General features: G+C 41.6%; 1 protein-coding gene across 9 annotated transcripts in view; it reads right to left on the reverse strand.

The window, feature by feature from the left end:
• Positions 1-22,548, reverse strand: part of DAB1 (DAB adaptor protein 1) — a 1,363,191-nt gene that overhangs the window by 157,375 nt on the left and 1,183,268 nt on the right. For all 9 annotated transcript variants that reach the window (XM_027970651.3, XM_060409726.1, XM_060409705.1 and 6 more), the window contains one exon: positions 4,532-4,671. In XM_027970651.3, coding sequence (XP_027826452.1) covers positions 4,532-4,671 — 140 coding nt within the window. The remainder of the gene's footprint in view (positions 1-4,531; positions 4,672-22,548) is intronic.

Genomic DNA, 22,548 nt, shown 5'->3' on the forward strand with positions numbered 1-22,548 from the left:
GTTTCTAGTTCTTGGTGCCTCACCAGCCTGTTTGCTACCTTAAGCTGGCCTACCCTGCACGAGTTGCTCCTTCGTTAAAGTGCCTTCATCTGACCTAGATGGGGTGACTGTTTCCTACAGGACCCTGACTAACAGATTCACTTCAGGCTCTGCAATCAGTCCTCCAGGCACTGTCTTTATGAGACACCATTTTGCCCAATACCTCTGAGAGGTGAGTACTTTGTAAGTTAATGATGTGCGGCTACTGTGTAGTAGCTTACAGGTAGGGGTTTAAAAATCTAGCTGGGCAACCAAGATAGATTTCAGTGTAGATACAAAACAGAATAGAAGGAAGCACTTAACAATATTCTATCAAACACGAGATATCTGGAGATCTGGGTTTGAATTCTGGGCTTATTCCAGATTAAAATGAAGGCTCTGGGGCAAATCCTGTAACTTCTGTGAGCCTCAGATTTCTTACTTACAAACAAGGAGGCTAATAGCTACCTCACAAGATCAAAAGAGATAATATATATAAAAGTGCTCTGTTGACTAAATTAAAATACAATGACAATGAGGCTTCGCTGGTGGACAGGCAATGGCTCACGCAAACTCACATTACGAATCCCCTTTTAAATCCCTATAATCCAAGGGAAAAACCTCTACAACAGGCAACCAGCGTCAGAGAGTCTAGCAAACAGATTTTTTTTTTTTTTAATTTCTCATATGGCCTGACATGAACAAGCGGGCCTTTTTGCAAGGCTAACAGACATTTTTTACTTCTTTGTCTTTCTTTCCTGGGCCGGTGGCCAAATGGAAAATCGATCATTTCTGTTTCTGTGCTTCCTAAAGAAACACCACTGGGAGCGGAAATGTCAACATTCTTCTCTGCAACTTGCAAATAATGAAAGACAGCCGTCTGCAAACCAAGAGCTCTCTACAAGTTCAGAGCATTTGGCAGGAGTGTGCTATGGTCAGACTAAGCCTCAGGGGTTTGGGGACCACTTGGTCACAAGGGGTGACATGTGGGAAACTTTGCTGCAGGTGACCAAGACACATGCACGCACACGCACGCACACACACACACACACACACGCTTAGCAGTCAGCACCAGGCTGGTCCAGCTAGCCTGTGCGAATGTTGATCTTTAGGGAGAACTTCAGGGCACACAAGCCAACTCCTGCCTCACATCCGCTGAGACCTCTATGCTTCTACCGAGGCAGATGGCCGATGAGGTGGTCTGTGACCCACGCCTGGTGAGTGCTATCTATCAGGATGCTGGGTGAGGATGCATCAGCCTCTTTCTTATCCTGAACAGACTTGTAGCTCTGGGTGAGAACCAGTCCCTGGAGATTTTCTTGATGTCTTTTAATTCATATTTGTCAAAAGCACATCTTCACCTTCCTGGCCCCATACTCAGTAAGGACCAACTTCACCAAGAATTAAGGTCCTGGCCCATTCCTGATTAGAGTCTCAGCGGGGAAGCAGGCATGGCACAGTCTCCTCTGGGTTCTCTCTAAAATCCACCTGTTGGTAGAGAGGGTGAGTTCTGATGTGATCTCATAAATGGGTCACAGTGCTGCTCTAGGGCAGGGGAGTGAACAGGGAGGGCTGCAGTTAGCCAACTGTCCCACAGACCCACTGGACAGCCTGTCTTCTTCAAGGGTGCCTTGTGGCTGTCGCTGAATCATGCCTTCCAGACCAGCATTTATCAGTCATAAAGCTGAAATTTAGAGTTCTTCCTGTCGGACTCCTTTGTCTGCTTATTACCCAGATTTGAATTTGGCAAAAGAAGAGGGCTCATTATTAGACTGTCCTAAAATCTCATAACAGTGTTTAATTATTCTTTTCATAAAAAGATACATTAACCTCTTCCAAGGAGGCAATCTGTGAACTTGTGATTTTAACATCTTTTATACGTTTTCTGGTATGCCTTCTGGTAGATTTATAAATATTAAAATAAAATTTGCTTTGTAACAGAAAAGTAAGTAATGGATACACAGTTTAGAAAATTAAGAGTTTTTAAAAAGAATGATTCCTATAGCTAGACTACAAAGAGTCTTAGAATCTGAGACACATGTTAAAATAAACCATTGAGAAAATGTGTACAATATAAATAAAGATAATAACTGTGCCTTATTAAACATTTATCAAAGAAAAGGCAAAGAAGTCATTTTATAGAAACTGTCCCATATAATATTACTGGGCACTTGGCCAGCCTTTTTTTCCTTCCCTTTTTCTTACATTAAAAAAATTATATTGACCAAGTTGTATCCTCAGGGACTATTTGAAAATATGAAAAAAATGTACATGATGTATATTATTAGGTAAGGAAGAAAACAAGATATGAACCTATAAATGGTCATTCCAATTACACTACATTTATGCATGTGATTCACATATATATACACAATGTATACAAAAATACAAAGATTGTTAATAAGACAAAAGTGTTGATACTGATTTTCTTTGTGTAGTGTGATTGTAAGTTAATTTTCCCTCTTACTTTTTTCTGTATTTTCAAACTTTTTACACAGCATTTTTTTGAATTCTATAATCAAAAAAAGAATTATAGATCTTAAATGTATATGATACTTATAGATTTCTTGTTAAATAATTTTTCTAATATATTACTTTTTTTAATAAAAAGAAGCATAGACTACATGGAGACTGGAATCTGGGAACAGACAATACATGATTTTGTATGCTTTTAAAGGCTACTTAATAATATAATTTTCTTATTTTCTATATTAAAATGTTTCCCAATTTCTTAGATTTCTCAAAGAAAAGGCTTCTTTAAAGCATTTTAAATCAGAAATCTCTTTGTGCTATCTCCAAATACCAATATCTAGTTACACATCACTTAAAAAAATATTTTCCCTTTATTGTAAGGTATGTGGGGAATATTAATAAAAATTACAAGGAGACCCACCTCCCAGAATAATGGAAATAAAAGCAAAAATAAACAAATGTGACCTAATTAAACTTAAAAGCGTTTGCACTACAAAGGAAACTATAAGCAAGGTGAAAAGACAGCCTTCAGAATGGGAGAAAATAATCGAAAACGAAGCAACTGACAAAGACTTAATCTTAAAAATATACAAGCAGCTCAATACTAGAAAAATAAATGACCCAATCAAAAAATGGGCCAAAGAACTAAACAGACATTTCTCCAAAGAAGACATACAGATGGCTAACAAACACATGAAAAGATGCTCAACATCACTCATTATCAGAGAAATGCAAATCAAATCTATAATGAGGTAACATCTCACACCAGTCAGAATGGCTGCTACCAAAAAGTCTACAAACAATAAATCCTGGAGAGGGTGCAGAGGAAAGGGAACCCTCTTACACTGTTGGTGGGAATGCAAACTAGTACAGCCACTATGGAGAACAGTGTGGAGATTCCTTAAAAAACTGGAAATAGAACTACCTTATGACCCAGCAATCCCACTGCTGGGCATACACACCGAGGAAACCAGAATTGAAAGAGACACATATGCCCCAGTGTTTATCGCAGCACTGTTTACAATAGCCAGGACATGGAAGCAACCTAGATGTCCATCAGCAGATGAATGGATAAGAAAGCTATGGTACATATACACAATGGAATATTACTCAGCTATTGCAAAGAATGCATTTGAATCAGTTCTAATGAGGTAGATGAAACTGGAATCTGTTATAGAGAGTAAAGTAAGTCAGAAAGAAAAACACCAATATAGCATATTAATGCATATATATGGAATGTAGAAAGATGGTAACGGTAACCCTGTATGTGAGACAGCAAAGGAGACACAGATGTAAAGGAAAGACTTTTGGACTCTGCGGGATAAGGCGAGGGTGGGATGATCTGAGAGAATAGCATTGAAACATATATATTACCATATGTGAAACAGATTGCCAGTCCAGGTTCAATGCATGAGACAGGGTGCTCAGGGCTGGTGCACTGGGATGACCCTGAGGGATGGGATGGGGAGGGAGGTGGGAGGGGGGTTCAGGATGGGGAACGCATGTACACCCATGGCTGATTCATGTCAATGTATGGCAAAAAGCAGTACAATATTGTAAAGTAATTAGCCTCCAATTAAAATAATAAATTTTTAAAAATTACATGGATGAATAAAATCAGTTTTATTAACATAAAATCTTTTACCATATTCATATGGTAGAATATAGAAAAGTTATTAAAAAATAAAGTAGAAAAATCTATAAAATCTGAGTGACTGTAGGATTTGATGATTTGGTACTTTTATTTTTGTTGGAACCACACAATGAAGATAATATTGAATAAAATGTGATGTGTTTTTATCATATCAATAACTGCAAAACATGGAGTTGCAAAACACATCCCCATAGGAGATGCTTAATAAATATTTGCTAAATGAGGGACATATCCTCCCAATATATAGATGCAGAGAGTCACCAGGATACTAAGTAGTATAGCAGTATGTGAATAAATAAAAATATGTTTGCCAGAGTGATTGTAATCATTTTTCCCTCTCGGTCATATCAAATGTACACTGTTTAAAATAAAATGTTGGCACAGTACCTTGAGCTTCATCATTGAGTCTTGGCATAACTTGTCTCCCCGAGCTGCGGAAACCTCATCGATTCCAATCAGTTTGGCCTTGTACCGGACCCCTTCACCTTTAAACCTCTTTATCAAAGTGGCTTCACTGCGATCCTGACCTAAAAAGAAAGAAATGCAGGATTCGGATATGTAGGTGTTCAGGACCCACTGACTTTAAATATCCACAGTTTCAAGACTGGTTCTCTGGTTTACCTAAGTTCAAGGAAAGTCAAATCATTGGATCACGTACAAAAGAATGAGGACACTCCTGGATGCAAATTCTGGCTCTATCCTTCCACATCCTCAGGAAGATTACATGATTTTCTCTAAAATTGTGTTTTCTCAGGCAGAAACAAAGAAAAAAATTAAAAAGTAACCAACCACAAAGTGGCATTAAGATTTTAAAAAGCCAGATAACACATATAAAATACCCAATATGGAATCTGACGCACACTAGATTGTCAACAAATGATCATTACCCACTACAAGTTTATGTCTGACACCCTTGTTAGAATAGTATTAGCCCTGAGTCTCTCTGGTATTTCCAGCATTTAAAATGACTTTGGCCAGGGTCCAAGACCCTCCTTACACCCAATTCTATGGGCTGTTTTATAACGAGGCTCCAGAGTAATTGTTTTGTATCAAGTAATGACCCAGGGTCAATTATCAAAGAATGGTTTTACAATATCTCTTCTGTTAACTCATGTGTGCACAGAAATAAGCTTCCACACTCGGTACGGTGCCCCCATAACTTGCAGTGGGATTTCCCAGTAATTATTAGCATAATATTTTGCTACGACACATCAATCAGAAGCTCAAACACATCCACTTAAAATAAAGACAGTAAAGTTACTGTGAACGGAGTATGTGTTTCTTGTGAGATGTTTTATAAACTTTATTCCCATTCTTCACAGCTCAACCATATCCAGCTCCCAGATGAAGGTCATGGAATTTAAATAGCTTGTCCATATTCACACAGTCAGAAGAAACAGAATACATAGGAATTTGAATCTCTCTAACTTCATCAAATGTCCATCAGAGGAGTCACAGGTTGGGGCATTGCTCCTGTGGTTCTTTTTTCTTTTTTGGGGGGGGGGTGAGGGGTCACATATGGGATCTTAGTTCCCTGATCAGGGATCAAACCTATACCCCCTACACAGAGTCTCAGCCACTGGACCACTAGGGAAGTCCCAAACATGTGGCCCTTAAGCCTGGACTGCCATAGGCTTCTGATATTCATCTCCTGGAACATCATGGACTTCAACTTCTGATACCCCCTCCATCATGCCTTCTTTCATCTGCTGGAAATTTAGAGGTGAGGATATCAGAGATAATTCAGCCCATTTCTCTCTATCCACATGATGCACGTATTGAGGCCCTTCTATTAAGCGGGGCTGAGAGTTATTAAAACAGGGAAAAAAACACAACGGTAATAGCTAACCACTGTGTGATGCTTTTCTACTGACAGAACAGGGCATGCATTTCATTCATTTATTCATTCATCCCTTACTGAGCATCATCTCTGTGCCAGATGCTATTACTCACTGGCAATAGATGAATGAGACAAAGTCTATGCCCCTAGAGGCTCAAGTTTTTGATGACTGCAAACAAAAATGTGTAGTGTGTTATGCTAGGTATACAAGAAGGCAAAAACTTTACAGCCAGACATCCTCATGTCAAATCATGGCTCTCACTTGTAAGTCAACTAAACTGTCTGCTGAGCCTCCATCTCCTAACTATTGAATGAAGATTAAATATTCACTTTCAGAGTTATTATGAACAGTAACTTACATGAGATAGCATGTGAACAGCATGCATTCACATGGTAAGTTCTCTATACACGGTAGCTGCCGCCCCTGTTATCAGCTCAGTAAAAGAAGCACCTAGAAGATACAGTTCTGAGAGCAGGAGAGCACAGAGAAGGGCTGTCTGTAGAGTTAGTCCTGGACCTGTCATCCCCAAATCCCACTTGATATTTTTTCTACCACACTCTTGCTGACTCCTGGTGTATTGAAGTTTCTGAATTAATTTCAGTAAGCAAATATAACACATGGATGATTTGTCTGAATGTGTAATCAATGTAAAAATTAAGCCTCTGGGATCAGTGAGGGCAGATGTCAGAGAAAAGCTAAGAACAAAAAGAATAACATTTGCCATGATACACCCTATGCTGACATCTAGCTGTGGGCACTGTAGGTCACCTCTCCCTGCATTGCTAAACAATATTTGGTAGGAGTGGCCTATGGTTTGATCTATTTCTTGGGAAGTTTATCTTACTCTTTCTTCAATTCCTGACACTATTTCAATCACTAATGACATCTCTTTGACTATCTGGAACTTCCTCTAAAGTTTAACTATAATGGCAATACCAGGTAGTATTTATCATGTTATGTACAGCACATTATATTCATCAATTTGTTTAGTCCTTAAAATAATCCTAGAGGTAGGTACTCTTACTCAGATGTTATAGACTAGGATCTAAATTGAAGGTCTGAGAGGCCAAGCAACTTGTACAAACCCAATGAGTGGGACCTGAACCTAGATCTGTCTGATGCCAAAGCCCATGCTTGCGGTTTGCTTATGGTCTATGTCTTCAAGCTTGTTCTTTTAATTATGATTAATTGTTTCTCATCTATCCGACTTCCCTATAAAAGTGTCAGTCATTCAGTCATGTCCAACTCTTTGTGACCCTATGGACTATAGCTTGCCAGGCTCCTCTGTCCATGGAATTCTCCAGGCAAGAATACTAGAATGCGTAACCATTCCCTTCTCCAGGGGATCTTCCCAAACCAGGGATCAAACCTGGGTCTCCCACATTGCAGGCAGATTCTTTACCATCTGAGTCACCATGGGAAGCCCTTGAGATGATACTTATACAAAAACTCACCTCACCCAAATCTTTAATATACTGGCAGCATTAAAACGCCACTGGAAAGATGGGTTGAAAATGGAACATACACATTCCAGACTCCAGGTCATGTCCCAAAAATGTCCATAAGTCAGATACAAAGACAGCCTTAAGAAACATTTGTCAGGGCACAGAGCTCTGCTGAGGAGTACACTTTGTAAGAGGAGGCAGAGCAAGATCAGGTGAATGAGGGCAGAGATTAATAAGAAAATATTAGGCCATTTAGAGGAAAGTAGAGAGTCCAATTTAGATTAGGACCCAGGGCCAAGCTAATTTGTATGAAGGGCACTTATGCAGTAGATAATCCAGTTTCTCATTAAATGCTCCACCATTAAAAGGGTAATTTTTCATGAGCACATCTTGAGCGAGGTCTCAGATATATAAGTTAAGAAATAAATAACAGATACCGGAGCCATAAGGCTATTCCTTCAGGGGCACATATGACTTGAGGGTGTTGAAGGGAGGGTCAATCTTCAAGCATCCGAAGTCATCATGAATCCCCGGCTTAGTCAGCTGAAAGTACCACTGACCCTCTGTTTTCGGATGGGCAAGAGAAAGGCCATGTGTTTAAGGAAAATCATCTATCATCAAGCATTTATGATATCGGTCACTGAGCCAGAAGTTTTACATGCAACCTTTTATCTTTATACCTGCTTTTTGAGTTTGTCTTTGTCATGAGCCCTATTTTATAGAAGATGACACCAATGCCCAAAGCCAAGGGCACTGCCAGAATTTTTTTAGGTAACAGCTTTGCTGAGATTTAATTCCTATACCATTCAATTCACCATTTTAAAGTATACAGTTCAGTGGTTTTAGTACATTCATAGTTATACAACCATCACTGGTAGCTAATTTCAAAAAATTTTCATCAACCCAGAAGGAAACCTGTCCTTGTTCACAGTAATTCCCTATCTTCCCCAAACCCATCAGCCCTAGACAGCCACTAATCTACTTTCTGCCTCTAAGGACTTGCTTGTTCTGGAGGCAATTACATTTCACACAAATGGGATCATGTAATATGTGGTCTTTTGTGACTGGCTTCCTTCGCTTAGCATCACATTTTCAAGATCATTCCATGTAATAGCATGTATCATTATTTTGTCTTTTTCTTTCTGAATAATATTCCATTGTAAGGATATACCACAACAGTTGGTGGACATTTTAGCTTCTATTTCTTTAGTATTATGAATAATACTAAAATGAACCATTTTTGTACCAGTTTTTATATAGTCATATTTTTCAATTCTCTTAGGATTATACCTAGGCGAGAAATTGCTGGGTCATACAGTAACTCTGTTAAAACTTTTTGAAGAATTATCAAACTGTTTTTCCAAAGTGGTTCTACCAGTTTAAAATCTCACAAAGTATGAGGGTTCCAATTTCTCCGCCAGCTGTTCTTGCCAACATCTCTTATCGTCACTGCTTTTTAGTCATCCCAGTAGGGGTTTCATGATATCTCACCACGGTTGTGTTTTGCACTGTCTGCAGGACTAGTGATGTTGAGCATCTTTTCATGTGTTCATTGCCCATTTGCCTATCCACTTTGGTGAAATGCCTATTTGAACATGGTATGCTGAATTTGACTCCAGGTCTTAGGCAAAATGCCATGCTTTTTTAACCATTAGGCTATGGGGCCTCCTGTGACCTGTCACAGCACTAACTACTTCTCACTTTGCACCACGGTTACTTGAGTCGATGTCATATGGAGCTTGTTGTGAATTGCAAGATAGCTTACTGCTAAGACAGGCACAAGTACATACACCTCGCCTGATATTCTTGTATCTTGTCTGATTTACTCTTGTAAGGTTACTGGAAGGACGTGCCATCATTATTCAAGAGGAAGAACTAAATCCAGACAGGTAGCTAAAGTTATTTCAGTTACGGCTCAGAACAGAGCCTCATCCTACGGTACTCTGAGGCCTGAGCTCCTCCACGGGGAGCCCTGAGCTCTGGATTCAGATGACCGGAGTTCAAGTCCCAGCTCTCCCACCCCTGCCGTAACTGCTAAGTTCCTTTACAAGGTCTTCCACAGCATCTTTCTCTGTTCAGTGTAGAAAAGAACAGTTGCTTCCATATAGGGTCACTGTGTAGATCAAAGAAATGCCACACAGACAGTATGGAGGAGAGTGAGGGGCACACAGTAAGAGGTAATCAATGTTGGCTGCTGCTATCTAGATGCTCATATTCCCAGTGTGTCTGGGACAGTCCCTGTTTATACCTTATGTCCTGACACTGCTATACAGCACCCCTCATTATTCTGAGAAGTATCCCAGTTTGGATGATAAATTGTGTGGTCACCCTAATTATATTATCACCATCTGTACACTGTACTGCCTCGGCATGTTCTCTGTGCAAGGCACTGTGCAGATTCCTGTGGCACCTAGGGGAGTGAAAAGTGTCTCTTCTCCGGTCTGGAAGCCACATTTCAGAAACAGACACAGATAGCTTTACAAAATGTTGAGATGATGAGAACTGTGAATGTCATATAGAGCTGAAGGGAGGAGAAATTGTTTCTGCTTGATGGGGAGAGGACAAGCAACCGCTGCAGAGGTGAGATGACATTTGAGGAAGGATTGTAAGAAGCAGAGATTCAACAAATAGAAAAGTAAGGAAGAAGTTTTCTAGAGGAATTAAGATTATGGTAATATTCAAAGACAGGGAATAGTCATGTTAGACTGAGTGTTTTTCAACCCTAGCTAAGTTTTATTTGTTTGCTTGGATTTGTTTCTTTTATTTAAACTTTTATTTTATATTGGAATATAGTTGATTAATAATACTGTGACACTATCAAGTGTACAGCAAAGTAACTCAGTTATACATATACATGTGTCTATTCTTTTTCAAATTCTTTTCCCATTTAGGTTGTTGAATAATGTTGAGCAGCGTTTCCTGTAGGTCCTTGTTGGCGATCCATTTAAAATACAGTAGTATTTAAAAGTCAATCCCAAACTGCCTATTCCTTCCTCCCACTTCTCCTCCCTGGTAACCATAAGTTCGTTCAACAGTTTCTGTTTGGTAAAAAGTTTATTTGTATCATTTCTTTTTAGATTCTGCATGTAAGTGATATCATATGATATTTCTCTTTCTCTGACCAACTTAATTCCCTCAGTATTATAATCTCTAGGTCCATTCATGTTCCTGCAAATGGCATTATTTCACTTTTAATGGCTAATATTCCATTGTATATATGCACATCTTTTAGACATGTTTTAGAATTATCTTGGCAACTTTTTCAAATACTACTCCATAGATTTTTAGTATATTGATCTGGAGTGAGCCTGAGCCAATCAATATGCTTGCAAAGTACTCTGTTTAAGCACACAGCTCAAGTGATGCTAACAAAGGCTGGAGGGACTTAATCAAGAAGAGTTTTAGAAGTCAAGCCAAAGCTTTTGGGCTTCTTTAGACCACAGGAGCTATTAATGCTATGGTCTGTTGTGAGGATAGATTAGATTAAAACAGTAACAATATTGTAGTAACATTTGGAGAAGTATAAAACTCTCATTGATTCTTTATTGGTTGATAGATCATTCATATTCAAAAATATGTATGTGTATATGTGTGTGTGTGTGTGTGTGTGTGTGTGTGTGTGTGTGTATAGTGAGTGCTCACTGTAAGTTCTAAGGTGCTAGAGATGGAGTAGTGACCAAAATATAGAAATATCTCTGTACTTACAGAGCTTACATTCTGGTGGAAAAATCAATAGATTATTGCAGTCATTTTCTAAGTATAGTTTAATTAAGAACTGTCCCTTTAAAACACACACACACACCCCCCCCCCCCACACACACACACAAAACAGGGATTCCTAAATCCCACCCATTCAGATACTGAAACTAGTGGCAGAGACCCAGCAAATTGAGTTGATTCAGACACTAGTAATCCTGGAAGTTCACCAGGAACAGAAAGAAGTCAAACAGCAACCTTCTTATGCAGAAAATTTCCTGGGAGGTGCTATTTCTCAAACTGAGCCCTCAGAATGAGAATTTCAAAACAAAGTTTTGCCATTTAGAACTAATACTTAGAGACTCTAACCATGGCCAGAACTGTATGGTTACACTTTGTAGAGCTCAGTTTACTGTTTCACATTAAATGTGATGCTGTCCACATATTTTGAGTCCAGAGCCAGAAATTCAGAGAGGTCACGTAGCTTAAATTGACTCATCTAGGTAAGTTTCATGCATTGGAGAAGGAAATGGCAACCCACTCCAGTGTTCTTGCCTGGAGAATCCCAGGGACGGTGGAGCCTGGAGGGCTGCCATCTATCGGGTCGTACAGAGTCAGACACGACTGAAGTGACTTAGCGGCAGCAGCAGCAGGTAACTTCTACAGCGAAGATTTAAACTCAGGTCTGCCTAAATCCACAGAAGCAGGGTCTCTGGGAATTTTTTTAGTTTTAAAAATCACATCTCTATCTGTAAAATATTTTTGAGCATACAACTTTAAGATAGGTATATATTCAGTATAATTAAAATTAATGTCCTTAACATATCTTACAAAGCCCTGACAAATCTGGTCCTTGTTGAATGCATGGCCTCATTTTTGGACCACCCTCCCCTCTACTTCTCACATTCTCACCACAATGGCCTTCATCCTGTCTCTCAAAAAAGCCATATTCTAAGCAAATGTATGCTGGGCTCTGCAGTTTTGCACCTGCTGTTCTTTGGACCTTGAAGCCACCACACCCCTATCCTCATCCTGCCTCATCCCCCTAGCCCCTCCCCACTTCCCTTTGACACCTGAAGTCTCAGCACAATGCCACAGGCCCAGGATTCTCTATCCCAGCGGTCTATCTGGGAGGTCTCCTCTGAGACGTGACCACAGTACTCTCCTGATAAGCCCCCTGCCTTCTTGCAACAAATTAATCTCATTTGTAATCATCTGTTTAAATTCCTCCTTCTCATCCCTCTGGAAGGTCCAGAAAGCCCAGGACTGTGTTAGATTTGTTAGCCAAGGTATCCCTGGAGACTGGCCTTTTCCTAACAAACAGACCCATTTTCACTCAATTCCCTCACAGCATCTGACACAGCACTGTGGCACCTCAGCGACTTTGTCTTCAAGCCTGTTTCTTTCTCTGCACTTTCGATCCCTGTGGATGGGGTGCGTTCTCTGAACATAGCATGGTGCCAGGCAGAGAATGGACCCACAGTTCCCAGCTCTACTGAATAACTGAATACACGAATACAGTTATTTATTGACTCAAAAGAGGCCACTGACTCCCAGAGTCTGGATCACTCTGGGGAAGTGGACAGGGTCACTATAAACCCCTTCCAAACAGACTTTATCTCCAATCCACTGCATGAGCGTGGGTCACTAAGTCTTCAAGGAATAAAATCCCTAATGGGAGGAAGCAAATGTCACACCTGCAGTTAAGTTCACTGTTGCCTTCGCTTCATGCCATTAGGGGAAGAGCATTTCTCAGTCTCATCACAACCTGCTCACCTCGTAACCGGGAAATGACCCTCTGAATTTAGATGGAGACAGTGCTGAGGACACCCAGGAAGCTACCTGTTTTGAGCAGGCCTCAAGGATGCTGTCAGGAAGAAGACCACGTCCCTGTGTTGGAGCAGAAGGCACTCCCAGCTTGGAAGTCCCACACTGGGAGTGACCTTGTAGAAACATCAATAAAAACAAGCCCCTTGGCCAGAAGCCTAGATCACAAAGAAGCAGGCAATTAGCATTTCCTGCGACAGGGAGGCAGAGAGCCCACAGAATTCACTGGAGTCATAATCGGTCTCCCACTCCAGGCTGTTCACTCAGGACAGCTAATGGCCAAATAAACGAGATTTCACACCCACGACTGTTCTGTCTTTACCTCCCCCACACATCCTAGATTATAATGATCATGGCCACAGAAAGCCAAGCAAGGGCCAGGATTGTTTTTTCTACTGTGGGCAGTCTGGCTGTGAATTCTTCTAACTTTTGACAGTTACTATATTTCTCTGTCTAGCAGAGGTCAACACCAACATATTTCTTATGTTAAGCTGAATGTTCAATTCTCTTTTTTAGATACTTAAACACCTAAGGAGGTGTCTTAGCTCAGGCTGCTATAACAAAATACCACATACAGGGTGACTTAAATGGCAGGCATCAATTTCTCTCTGTTCTGACATCTGTGAAGTCTAATAGCAAGGTGTTGGCATACTTGACCCTCGGGAAGGTCCTTCTTTTTGGCTGGCAGATGGCTACCCTCTTGCTGTATCTTCACACAGTGGAGAGAAAGAGCAAGTGAGAGAGCTCTGATTCTGTCTTCTTCTTCTAAGGGCATGAATCCCACCAATGGGGCCCCACCCTCATGACCTAATCACAACCTAATTATCTCCAAAAGGCCCCACTTTCAATGTCATCTCATCAGAGGTTAAGGCTTCAATACATAAATTTTTGGAGGGTGTCGGGGGAGGAGAGACAAACATTCATTCTGTAACAAGAGGCTGGAATGAGGAAGGAAAAGGGAAAAGCTGGATGACATTTGAAAGCAGGTGTGTCTGTTCCATAATCATAAACTATTTAATTGAAAATTGAGAACCACCTTGGAGGCAGACTGCATCCCACTGAGAAATGAGGGAATGGAGGTCAGAAGGGAATTGAGGTCAATGGTATTGAATACAAGGCCACGCTGCTAGTGAGGGGCATGGTTGCCTAACTCCAGGGTCAGACGGCACTGCAGTAGCTCTGTGCCTACCTGTGTATGTGGGATTCTGGGGTAGTCATTCAACTTTTGAGTGTTAGTCTCCATCTGTAGAACGCTATAGTTATTTGTAGCCCTCTCTAGGATACTCCTTATTGCCAAATTCAGACTTAAATTGAAGAAAGTAGGGAAAACCACTAGACCATTCACATATGACCTAAATCAAATCCCTTACGATTATACACAGGAAGTGAGAAATAGATTCAAGGGATTAGATATGATAGACAGAGTGCCTGAAAAACTATGGACAGAGGTTCATGACACTGTACAGGAGTCAGGGATCAAGACCATCCCCAAGGAAAAGAAATGCAAAAAGGCAAAATGCTTGTCTGAGGAGGCCTTACAAATGACTGTGAAAAGAAGAGAAGCAAAAAGCAAAGGAGAAAAGGAAAGATATACCCACTTGAATGCAGAGTTCCAAAGAATAGCAAGGAGAGATAAGAAAGCCTTCCTCAGTGATCAGTGCAAAGAAATAGAGGAAAACAACAGAATGGGAAAGACTAGAGATCTCAAGAAAATTAGAGATACCAAGGGAACATTTCATGCAAAGATGGGCTTGATAAAGGACAGAAATGGTATAGACCTAACAGAAGCAGAAGATATTAAGAAGAGGTGGCAAGAACACAGAAAAACTATACAAAAATGACTTTCATGACCAAGATAACCACAATGGTATGATCACTCACCTAGAGCCAGACATCCTGGAATGCAAACTCAAGTGGGCCTTAGGAAGCATCACTATGAACAAAGCTAGTGGAGGTGATGGAATTCCAGTTGAGCTACTTCAAAACCTAAAAGATGATGCTGTGAAAGTGCTGCACTGAATATGCCAGCCAATTTGGAAAACTTAGCAGTGGTCACAGGACTGGAAAAGGTCAGTTTTCATTCCTATCCCAAAGAAAGGCAATGCCAAAGAATGCTCAAACTACTGCACAATTGCACTCATCTCACATGCTAGCAAAGTAATGCTCAAAATTCTCCAAGCTAGGCTTCAGCAATATGTGAACCATGAACATCCAGATGTTCAAGTTGGATTAGAACGGGCAGAGGAACCAAAGATCAAATTGTCAACATCAGCTGGATCATTGAAAAAGCAAGACAGTTCCAGAAAAACATCTACTTCTGCTTTATTGACTATGCCAAAGCCTTTGACTGTGTGGATCACAATAAACTGTGGAAAATTCTGAAAAGATGGGAATACCAGACCACCTGACCTGCCTCTTGAGAAATCTGTATGCAGGTCAGGAAGCAACAGTTAGAACTGGACATACACCAACAGACTGGTTCCAAATAGGAGAAGGAGTACATCAAGGCTGTATATTGTCACCCTGCTTATTTAACTTCTATGCAGAGTAAATCATGAGAAACGCTGGGCTGGATGAAGCACAAGCTGGAATCAAGATTTCTTGGAGAAAAATCAGTTACCTCAAATATGCAGATGACACCACTCCTGTGGTAGAAAGTGAAGAAGAACTAAAGAGCCTCTTGACAAAAGTGAAAGAGGAGAGTGAAAACATTGGCTTAAAGCTCAACATTCAGAAAACTAAGATCATGACATCTGGTCCCATCATTTCATGGGAAATAGACTGGGAATCAGGGAAAACAGTGTCAGACTTTATTTTTTTGAGCTCCAAAATCACTGCAGATGGTGACTGCAGCCATGAAAGTAAAAGATGCTTGCTCCTTGGAAGAAAAGTTATGACCAACCCAGACAGCATATTAAAAAGCAGAGACATTACTTTGCCAATAAAGTTTTGTCTAGTCAAGGCTATGGTTTTTCCAGTAGTCAAGTATGGATGTGAGAGTTGGACCATAAAGAAAGCTGAGGGCCAAAGAATTGATGCTTTTGAACTGTGGTGTTGGAGAAGACTCTTGAGAGTCCCTTGTACTGCAAGGAGATCCAACCAGTCTATCCTAAAGGAAATCAGTCCTCAATACTCATTGGAAGGACTGATGCTGAAGCTGAAACTTCAATACTTTGGCCACATGATGCAGAGAACTGACTCATTTGAAAAAACCCCGAGGCTGGGAAAGATTGAAGGTGGGAGGAGAAGGGGACAACAGAGTATGAGATGGTTGGATGGCATCACCGACTCGATGAACATGAGTCTGAGTAAACTCTGGGAGTAGTTGATGGACAGGGAGGCCTGGCATGCTGCAGTCCATGGGGTTGCAAGGAGTTGGACATGGCTGAGCTACTAAACTTAACTGAACTATGGTAGTTGCTTCCTTGGTGGCTCAGTGGTCAAAAATCTGCCTGCCAATGCAGGAGACAAGGGTTTGATCCCCAGGTCAGGAAGATCCTCTGGAGAAGGAAATGGCAACACACTCCAGTATTCTTGCCTGGAGAATCCAATTCCATGGACAGAAGATCCTGGCAGGTTACAGCCCAAAGGGTTGCAAAAGAGCTGGACGTGTCTTAGTAACTAAACAACAATTAGAACATTTAGAAGGATTTGGTGAGATAATACACATTTTGCTCTTAGCACACTCCCAGGCACATGGCAGTCTTTCAATAAATATTTACTGCCTTCCTCCTCCCCAAATAATATATTTCACATTAAGCACCAGTGGCCCAAAGCTAACCATAGCAAAGTCACACCACTTCAGAAGTTATGGTCCCAGGTGTTTGGGATTTTTTTTTTTTTTTTTTTGGTTTCCTGGGAATAAGGTTGCAATTAGGAACAGGAAGTTCCTTCCTGAAGGCTACAGGGAGATGACCTCACGAATTATTAACACAGTATCCAAACAGAGAACTCCTCCCTTCTTCTGCCTATCTCCCTGAATTACTAGGCCATTCATCTTGATGATAAGAAAATTTCAAAGAGTTCCCCACCCCCAGCCTATCAACATCATTCTGTCCATTGCTGAGAAAGCTCTATTGTTTGTTAGGTTGTCCAATTTAAGAACAGATTGTGGGGAGAATCTCAGGACCCAGGAGCAGAGACAACTTATTTTATTTAGAATTCTATCTTGCAGTTATCCAGGTATTGATTTGCAGTGGACAAAAAATTATGTATGCTGACTGTGTAGGGGAGAATGCTGATTTTTCTGTAATTAACAAGTGGGGCAGTGAGCAGAATAAGGGGAACAACACACTTAAGGGGCTGTTAAAAGGCACTTTTATGAACATGGTTGCTGTCATCATTGCTAAAAGGTAAACTAATTAAGAACTAAAATAAGTATTCAACCTATAACTCCTACAGGCATTTTCTTTAAAAATCCTCCTCTCTGGTATTTTTGGAAATATGCTCTCCATATAAAGGACATCTAGAGAATGGGGCACTAAGATTTCTATAGATTCTAATGTGAGGGGCTGGCCATCTGCATTTTCAAAGCTTGACTCCTAGGCAGAGTCAGATTAGGAACCACACAGGAACAAGGCAGGTCCTTTAGTGAAACATACGTGAGCCAATTCTTATGCTGGGATAATTGGCCCTTCTTTCATTTTCCTGACAGAGGTCTACTAGTGCTTGTTTTCTTTCTGCCAGGTGTTCATTTAACAAATCTATTACAAACATTATATGACATCATTAATAAACTCAATAACAGCTGAAAACAATCATTGGGCACATCATGCCACTCCGACAGATCCTTAAACCAACAATTTCCTGCCAGCGCTCTTTCAAACCCCGTTTTCAAGTTTCTGTGAAGGACAACTGCAGAGACCAGCATGCTAAGTCAGTGTGGGGTGTGAATCGTACTCCTTGCGGCGACTCCTGGTGCCGGAGGGCATGTTGTGGCAGGAAGAATCTGGGCCCAGGAATCCCTCACTGGACTGGCAGCTGCTTCCACAGGGCTCGCGTGACCATCCTGTGCATCCCAAGCATCTGGCACAGTCCGGGCATCGAGTGGGTACTCAACAAATACTTGCTGAATAAAGATACACTCAGTAAGAGAACTCGCTCTCACTAATCCAGAGTTTTCAATATTCTCTCCCAAACACACAGACATAGCCTTTTATAACTTTGGAAAGTCAAGTTTAAGTTCTCATCATGATGCCCAAAGTCTCAGCTGCTATTAATCAGGTTAGCGGCACTGCAAACCCAGCCATGTTTCTCAATCAGAAGTCAGGCATGTCAATCACATCTCCATGTAAGAAGGAACAGTGAGATGGAAAAAAAAAAATAGAGATCTTCTGACTTAAGATTATAAAGATATTTATAATCCTCCATTGCTGAGTCCTGAAGTCCTCCATGAAGGTGTACCAGCTTGGTAGATCCTGCTAACTTGAGCCTCTTACAAGGATTAACCATCCTGGCCTCTAATCTGAAGCTTTCTCTGTTCTCACTTGCTTACCAAGAGCCTGAGGACGGCAAACACCATTTCTTCTCAGGTCTTTGGGTAGCTGGGTGTGTGTCTTCTTCTTAGTGGCCATGGGGCAGAGAGGGTAAAACCAGTGTGTGCTGCCACCGTGTGTAAGGGAAGGCACCAGGTGTGCAATATTTTATCTCATGCTGATGCCACAGTGCAAGGCATAGAATGTGCTTTAAACAATGTGTATGCTCCCCTTCACTGTTCTTTTATTCCTCACAACAACCTAGCGTGGCATGCATTCTTAGTCCCTTCTTACAGACGAGAAAATAGAGGCTCCAGGAGGCAAAGTTTGGCCTAAGACCACAGAGCTCGGAAAAGGTGGAGCCAGGAGTGATGGAAAATCAATGGAGTTGAAGTCAAAGTTTTAAGGCAAACAGGTAGATACAGAGAACAGAGCAGTGGTTGCTAGAGAGGAAGAGGCTAGAGGGAGGGTAAAATGGGTAAATGGAATCAACTACATGGTGATGGATGGAAAGTCTTAGTGGTGAACATGTTGCAGAGGATATAGAAATGGAACTATAAGGTCGAGCACATGAAAAAGTTATATATTGTTACAAACCAATGTTACACCAATAAAAAACTACAAAACAACAACAACAACAACAACAAAAAACCCATAAAAGCAAGAAAGAAACAAAAGCAAGGGAAGGGCAGGTCTAAGTCCATAGCCATGGAATTCATTTTTGATTCTCTTATTTGCAGAAGAAAGGGTCCTGTTATGGTTGCAGGGCTGCAGGGATGAAGGCAGGTCAGGATGATGCACCTAAGGGTGGGGAGGTGCAGGATGATGAAAGGGAAAGAACAGAGTTCAGGGGGGACTTGTCATTCGAAGGCTCCTGGCCTGCAGCAAGTCATTTCATCTCTCCACGGAAGACAGTTAACAATGTTCCTCCTGCAGGATTACTGGAAGAACTGTATGCCATTGTAAGGGTGAAGCAGCTAACAGAGCCGTACACTTCCTGGCTCACATCATATATTGGTAATATTTTCACTTTCTTTCCTGTGAACTGCAGTCTGCATGTGGTGAGACCCAGTTTCTGGTCTGAAGACTCCTTCCCCAGGTGACATGCTGACCCAGGAAGGCTCTTGGGTAAGCTGCTCTCAGAGAACTGTCCACCACCAAAGAGTCCCTCACCCAAGGCCAGGTTCCCCTCATCTCACTCCGTCGCCCCACTAAAGCTTGCATCCAATCAATAACTGGCTGATTAGATGGGGTTGAATATGAAGGCCCACAGCCCAACCCTCCACTGGGGATGCCACTGAAGGCAGCTCAAGAGCTCCCTGGGGAATGGTGGGGATCAGCTGAGGCCTTTGGTGCAGCTGCATCAGGGTCAACTCTTCCCTCTGCCCAGCCCTGCAACCCACACTCCTCATCAGCACTGACTCCGAAGGCACTTCCCCAATAAGCTTCCTAAGCAAATCTTCATCTCCACCCCTGGTTTCCTGGGAACTTGATGGAAGACAGAACAAAAGCAGTGCATTTGAGAGAAAGCATCCTGATAGATGATACAGAGGAGTTCTTGACATGGAGATGCAAGCCAGCAAGTGTCTGTAATAACCCAAGAGTAACAGGGAGAGGGCTTGGGGTGGGGGTTGGGGGAGCAGCACTGAATGTCCCAATAATGTAACCAGGTCTGATACTCCATGAGGCTAAGCCTAATCAAAAGGGCAAATCCAGGGCTAATACTCACCAAACGCAACTCAAAGGCCCCTGGCAAAGCTGTTTTGGGCAGCTGAGTCTGTAGGGGTCAGCTGGGTGATCCCCCATCCAAGGGCATCCCTGCCACCACCAGAACTGGGAGGTCCACTGGGGTTTGCTTTTCTAAAGGTCACAACTTGTCTCCCTTTGGCAAATGTACATGATAGCAGATACTGCTGCTGCTACTGCTGCTAAGTCGCTTCAGTAGTGTCCAACTCTGTGAGACCCCATAGACGGCAGCCCACCAGGCTCCCCTGCCCCTGGGATTCTCTAGGCAAGAACACTGGAGTGGGTTGCCATTGCCTTCTCCAATGCCTGAAAGTGAAAAGTGAAAGTGAAGTCGCTCAGTCGTGTCTGACTCTTTGCGACCCCATGGATTGCAGCCCACCAGGCTTCTCCATCCATGGGATTTTCCAGGCAAGAGTACTGGAGTAGGCACCTACCCCTGGGAGCTGATGACAAGTGAAAGTTATCTTGTTTTCCAATGAAAAATAACAGATATATTTTAACACTTTTTCTATTTCCATTCTTTAAAAAAAAAAACAAAACTTCTTTTTTCCTTTTCAATTTCAAAACAAACATGCTCAAAATCTTAAAATCTGGAAAATGCAAGAGAGGAAAAAGAGGGCAAGTTATCCAGAATTCCTTCCAGGGATATCTATGGTTGCATTTGAGGATATGCCCTACTAAAATTTCCTAAGTGTACACACACAAATGTACATTTCTCAAAAATGTTTTCATACTGTACATCTGCAGTTTGCTTCTTTCATTTGGCAGGGCAGTGCATCTTTTCTTCCATATTGATATTTTTTTGTAACATGATTCTTAGTGGCTGCCTAATATCTCCATTCTATAGACGTGGTGTAATTTATCTAACCAACTCCCTATCATTGGACAGTTAAGATCTTTCCAATTAAAACAGTGCAAAGAGATACAATATTGAGAATTTCTGCTGAAGACAGGAGGAAGATGGATTTTCCCTGTAAGAACAGCTTCATGGAATCTTTCTACATGTATCAACGATGATGTTTCATTATTTCCCCCTTCCCATCTGCTCCAGAGAAGTGTGGGCTCAAACAGACAAGTGCAAATGTGAAAACAAATGCAAAATTTACCTCTCCCAGAGTTTTTCAGGGGAAGAAACAATGAGGGTGAAGGAAGGAAGTCTGATTTGGATCACACACGAATCCCTTGTAAGCTCTGAACATGCTGCCCATGGGAAGCCAGGTGACTGAGATCAGAGCAAGAAGCAGTGGAGTCAGCTTTAGTCAGTAAGCTGAGGTCATAGCACAGCACAGAACAGCTAAACTCCCAGTTTTAAGTTGTCACCCCCCATGCACAAACACCCAACATTTGAAAGCCTGTTTTTAGACCCAGACACTGGTTAATTAAGTCACAAATGAACAAGGGTTTCTATTTTCATATAAGCCTACAATTGGCCAAGAACTTTCTTCTGCAGTAGTTACAACTTTCACAGGGTCATCTCCATTAGGAGGAAAAAAAAAAAAAAAAGAGGGTTTAATTGAGTCTCTCTGCTGCCAACTTGCCCACAGACTATTTTTTAAGGAGATTATTTTGGTCCTAAAAGATTCTGGTGGGAGCGAGACTCATGCTTTATCTTCCATCTGCCTTCTAAACAAGAGGGCTGTGTATGCTATCGACTGATTAAATGATTTCTTTAGAGTACAAAGAAGTATTTCTGATGAAGACAACAGAGAGGGCAAATCAATTATTTACTGAGGAGGCTGCGATATAAATTACATTTGATTAAACTCAGAGATAAATCACAGTGATGGAGGGCTTAAGTGGAATGTGCTAGAATAGACAGTGACTAAGTGCCCCCCGACATTGCCAGTAATGAATGCAAGGGCACAGGCCCAGCCCTGACACCCCTGGATTTCTAACACAGGCAGCCTAATATTCATCCATTCACACCAGAAACATGTGTTGAATGCCCACCACACAACACTGGCCCAGGTCTCAGGCAACAGTCATGGACAAGAGAGAGAAAGCCCCTGCTCTCCTAGAGCTTCAGACCTGAAGAGGAAAGAAAGTGAATAAGCCTACAAATAAATAATGAACGAGATCATTCCAGAGAGTGATAAGTGTTATGAAGAGGATAAAACAGTTTGATGAGATGAAGACTGACTGGGGCAGGGTGGGGAACAATTAATTTCGACAGGCTGGCCCAGGAAGACATTTCGGGAGAAACGACATTTGAAGCGAGATGTGAACATCAAGAAAAGGGCAGTCGTGCCAGGAGGGAATGTGCTTGGCCTGTTTACAAAACAGAAAGATACTAGTGTGATGGAAGCTGATCCAAGAAGGAGGGGCGGGAGCTGCAGGGAAGAGGGAGGCAGGATTCCTGCATGTGTCTCTTGAGG

Source organism: Ovis aries, chromosome 1 (assembly GCF_016772045.2).
Source record: "Ovis aries strain OAR_USU_Benz2616 breed Rambouillet chromosome 1, ARS-UI_Ramb_v3.0, whole genome shotgun sequence".
In the NCBI taxonomy this organism is placed as follows: Eukaryota; Metazoa; Chordata; class Mammalia; order Artiodactyla; family Bovidae; genus Ovis; species Ovis aries.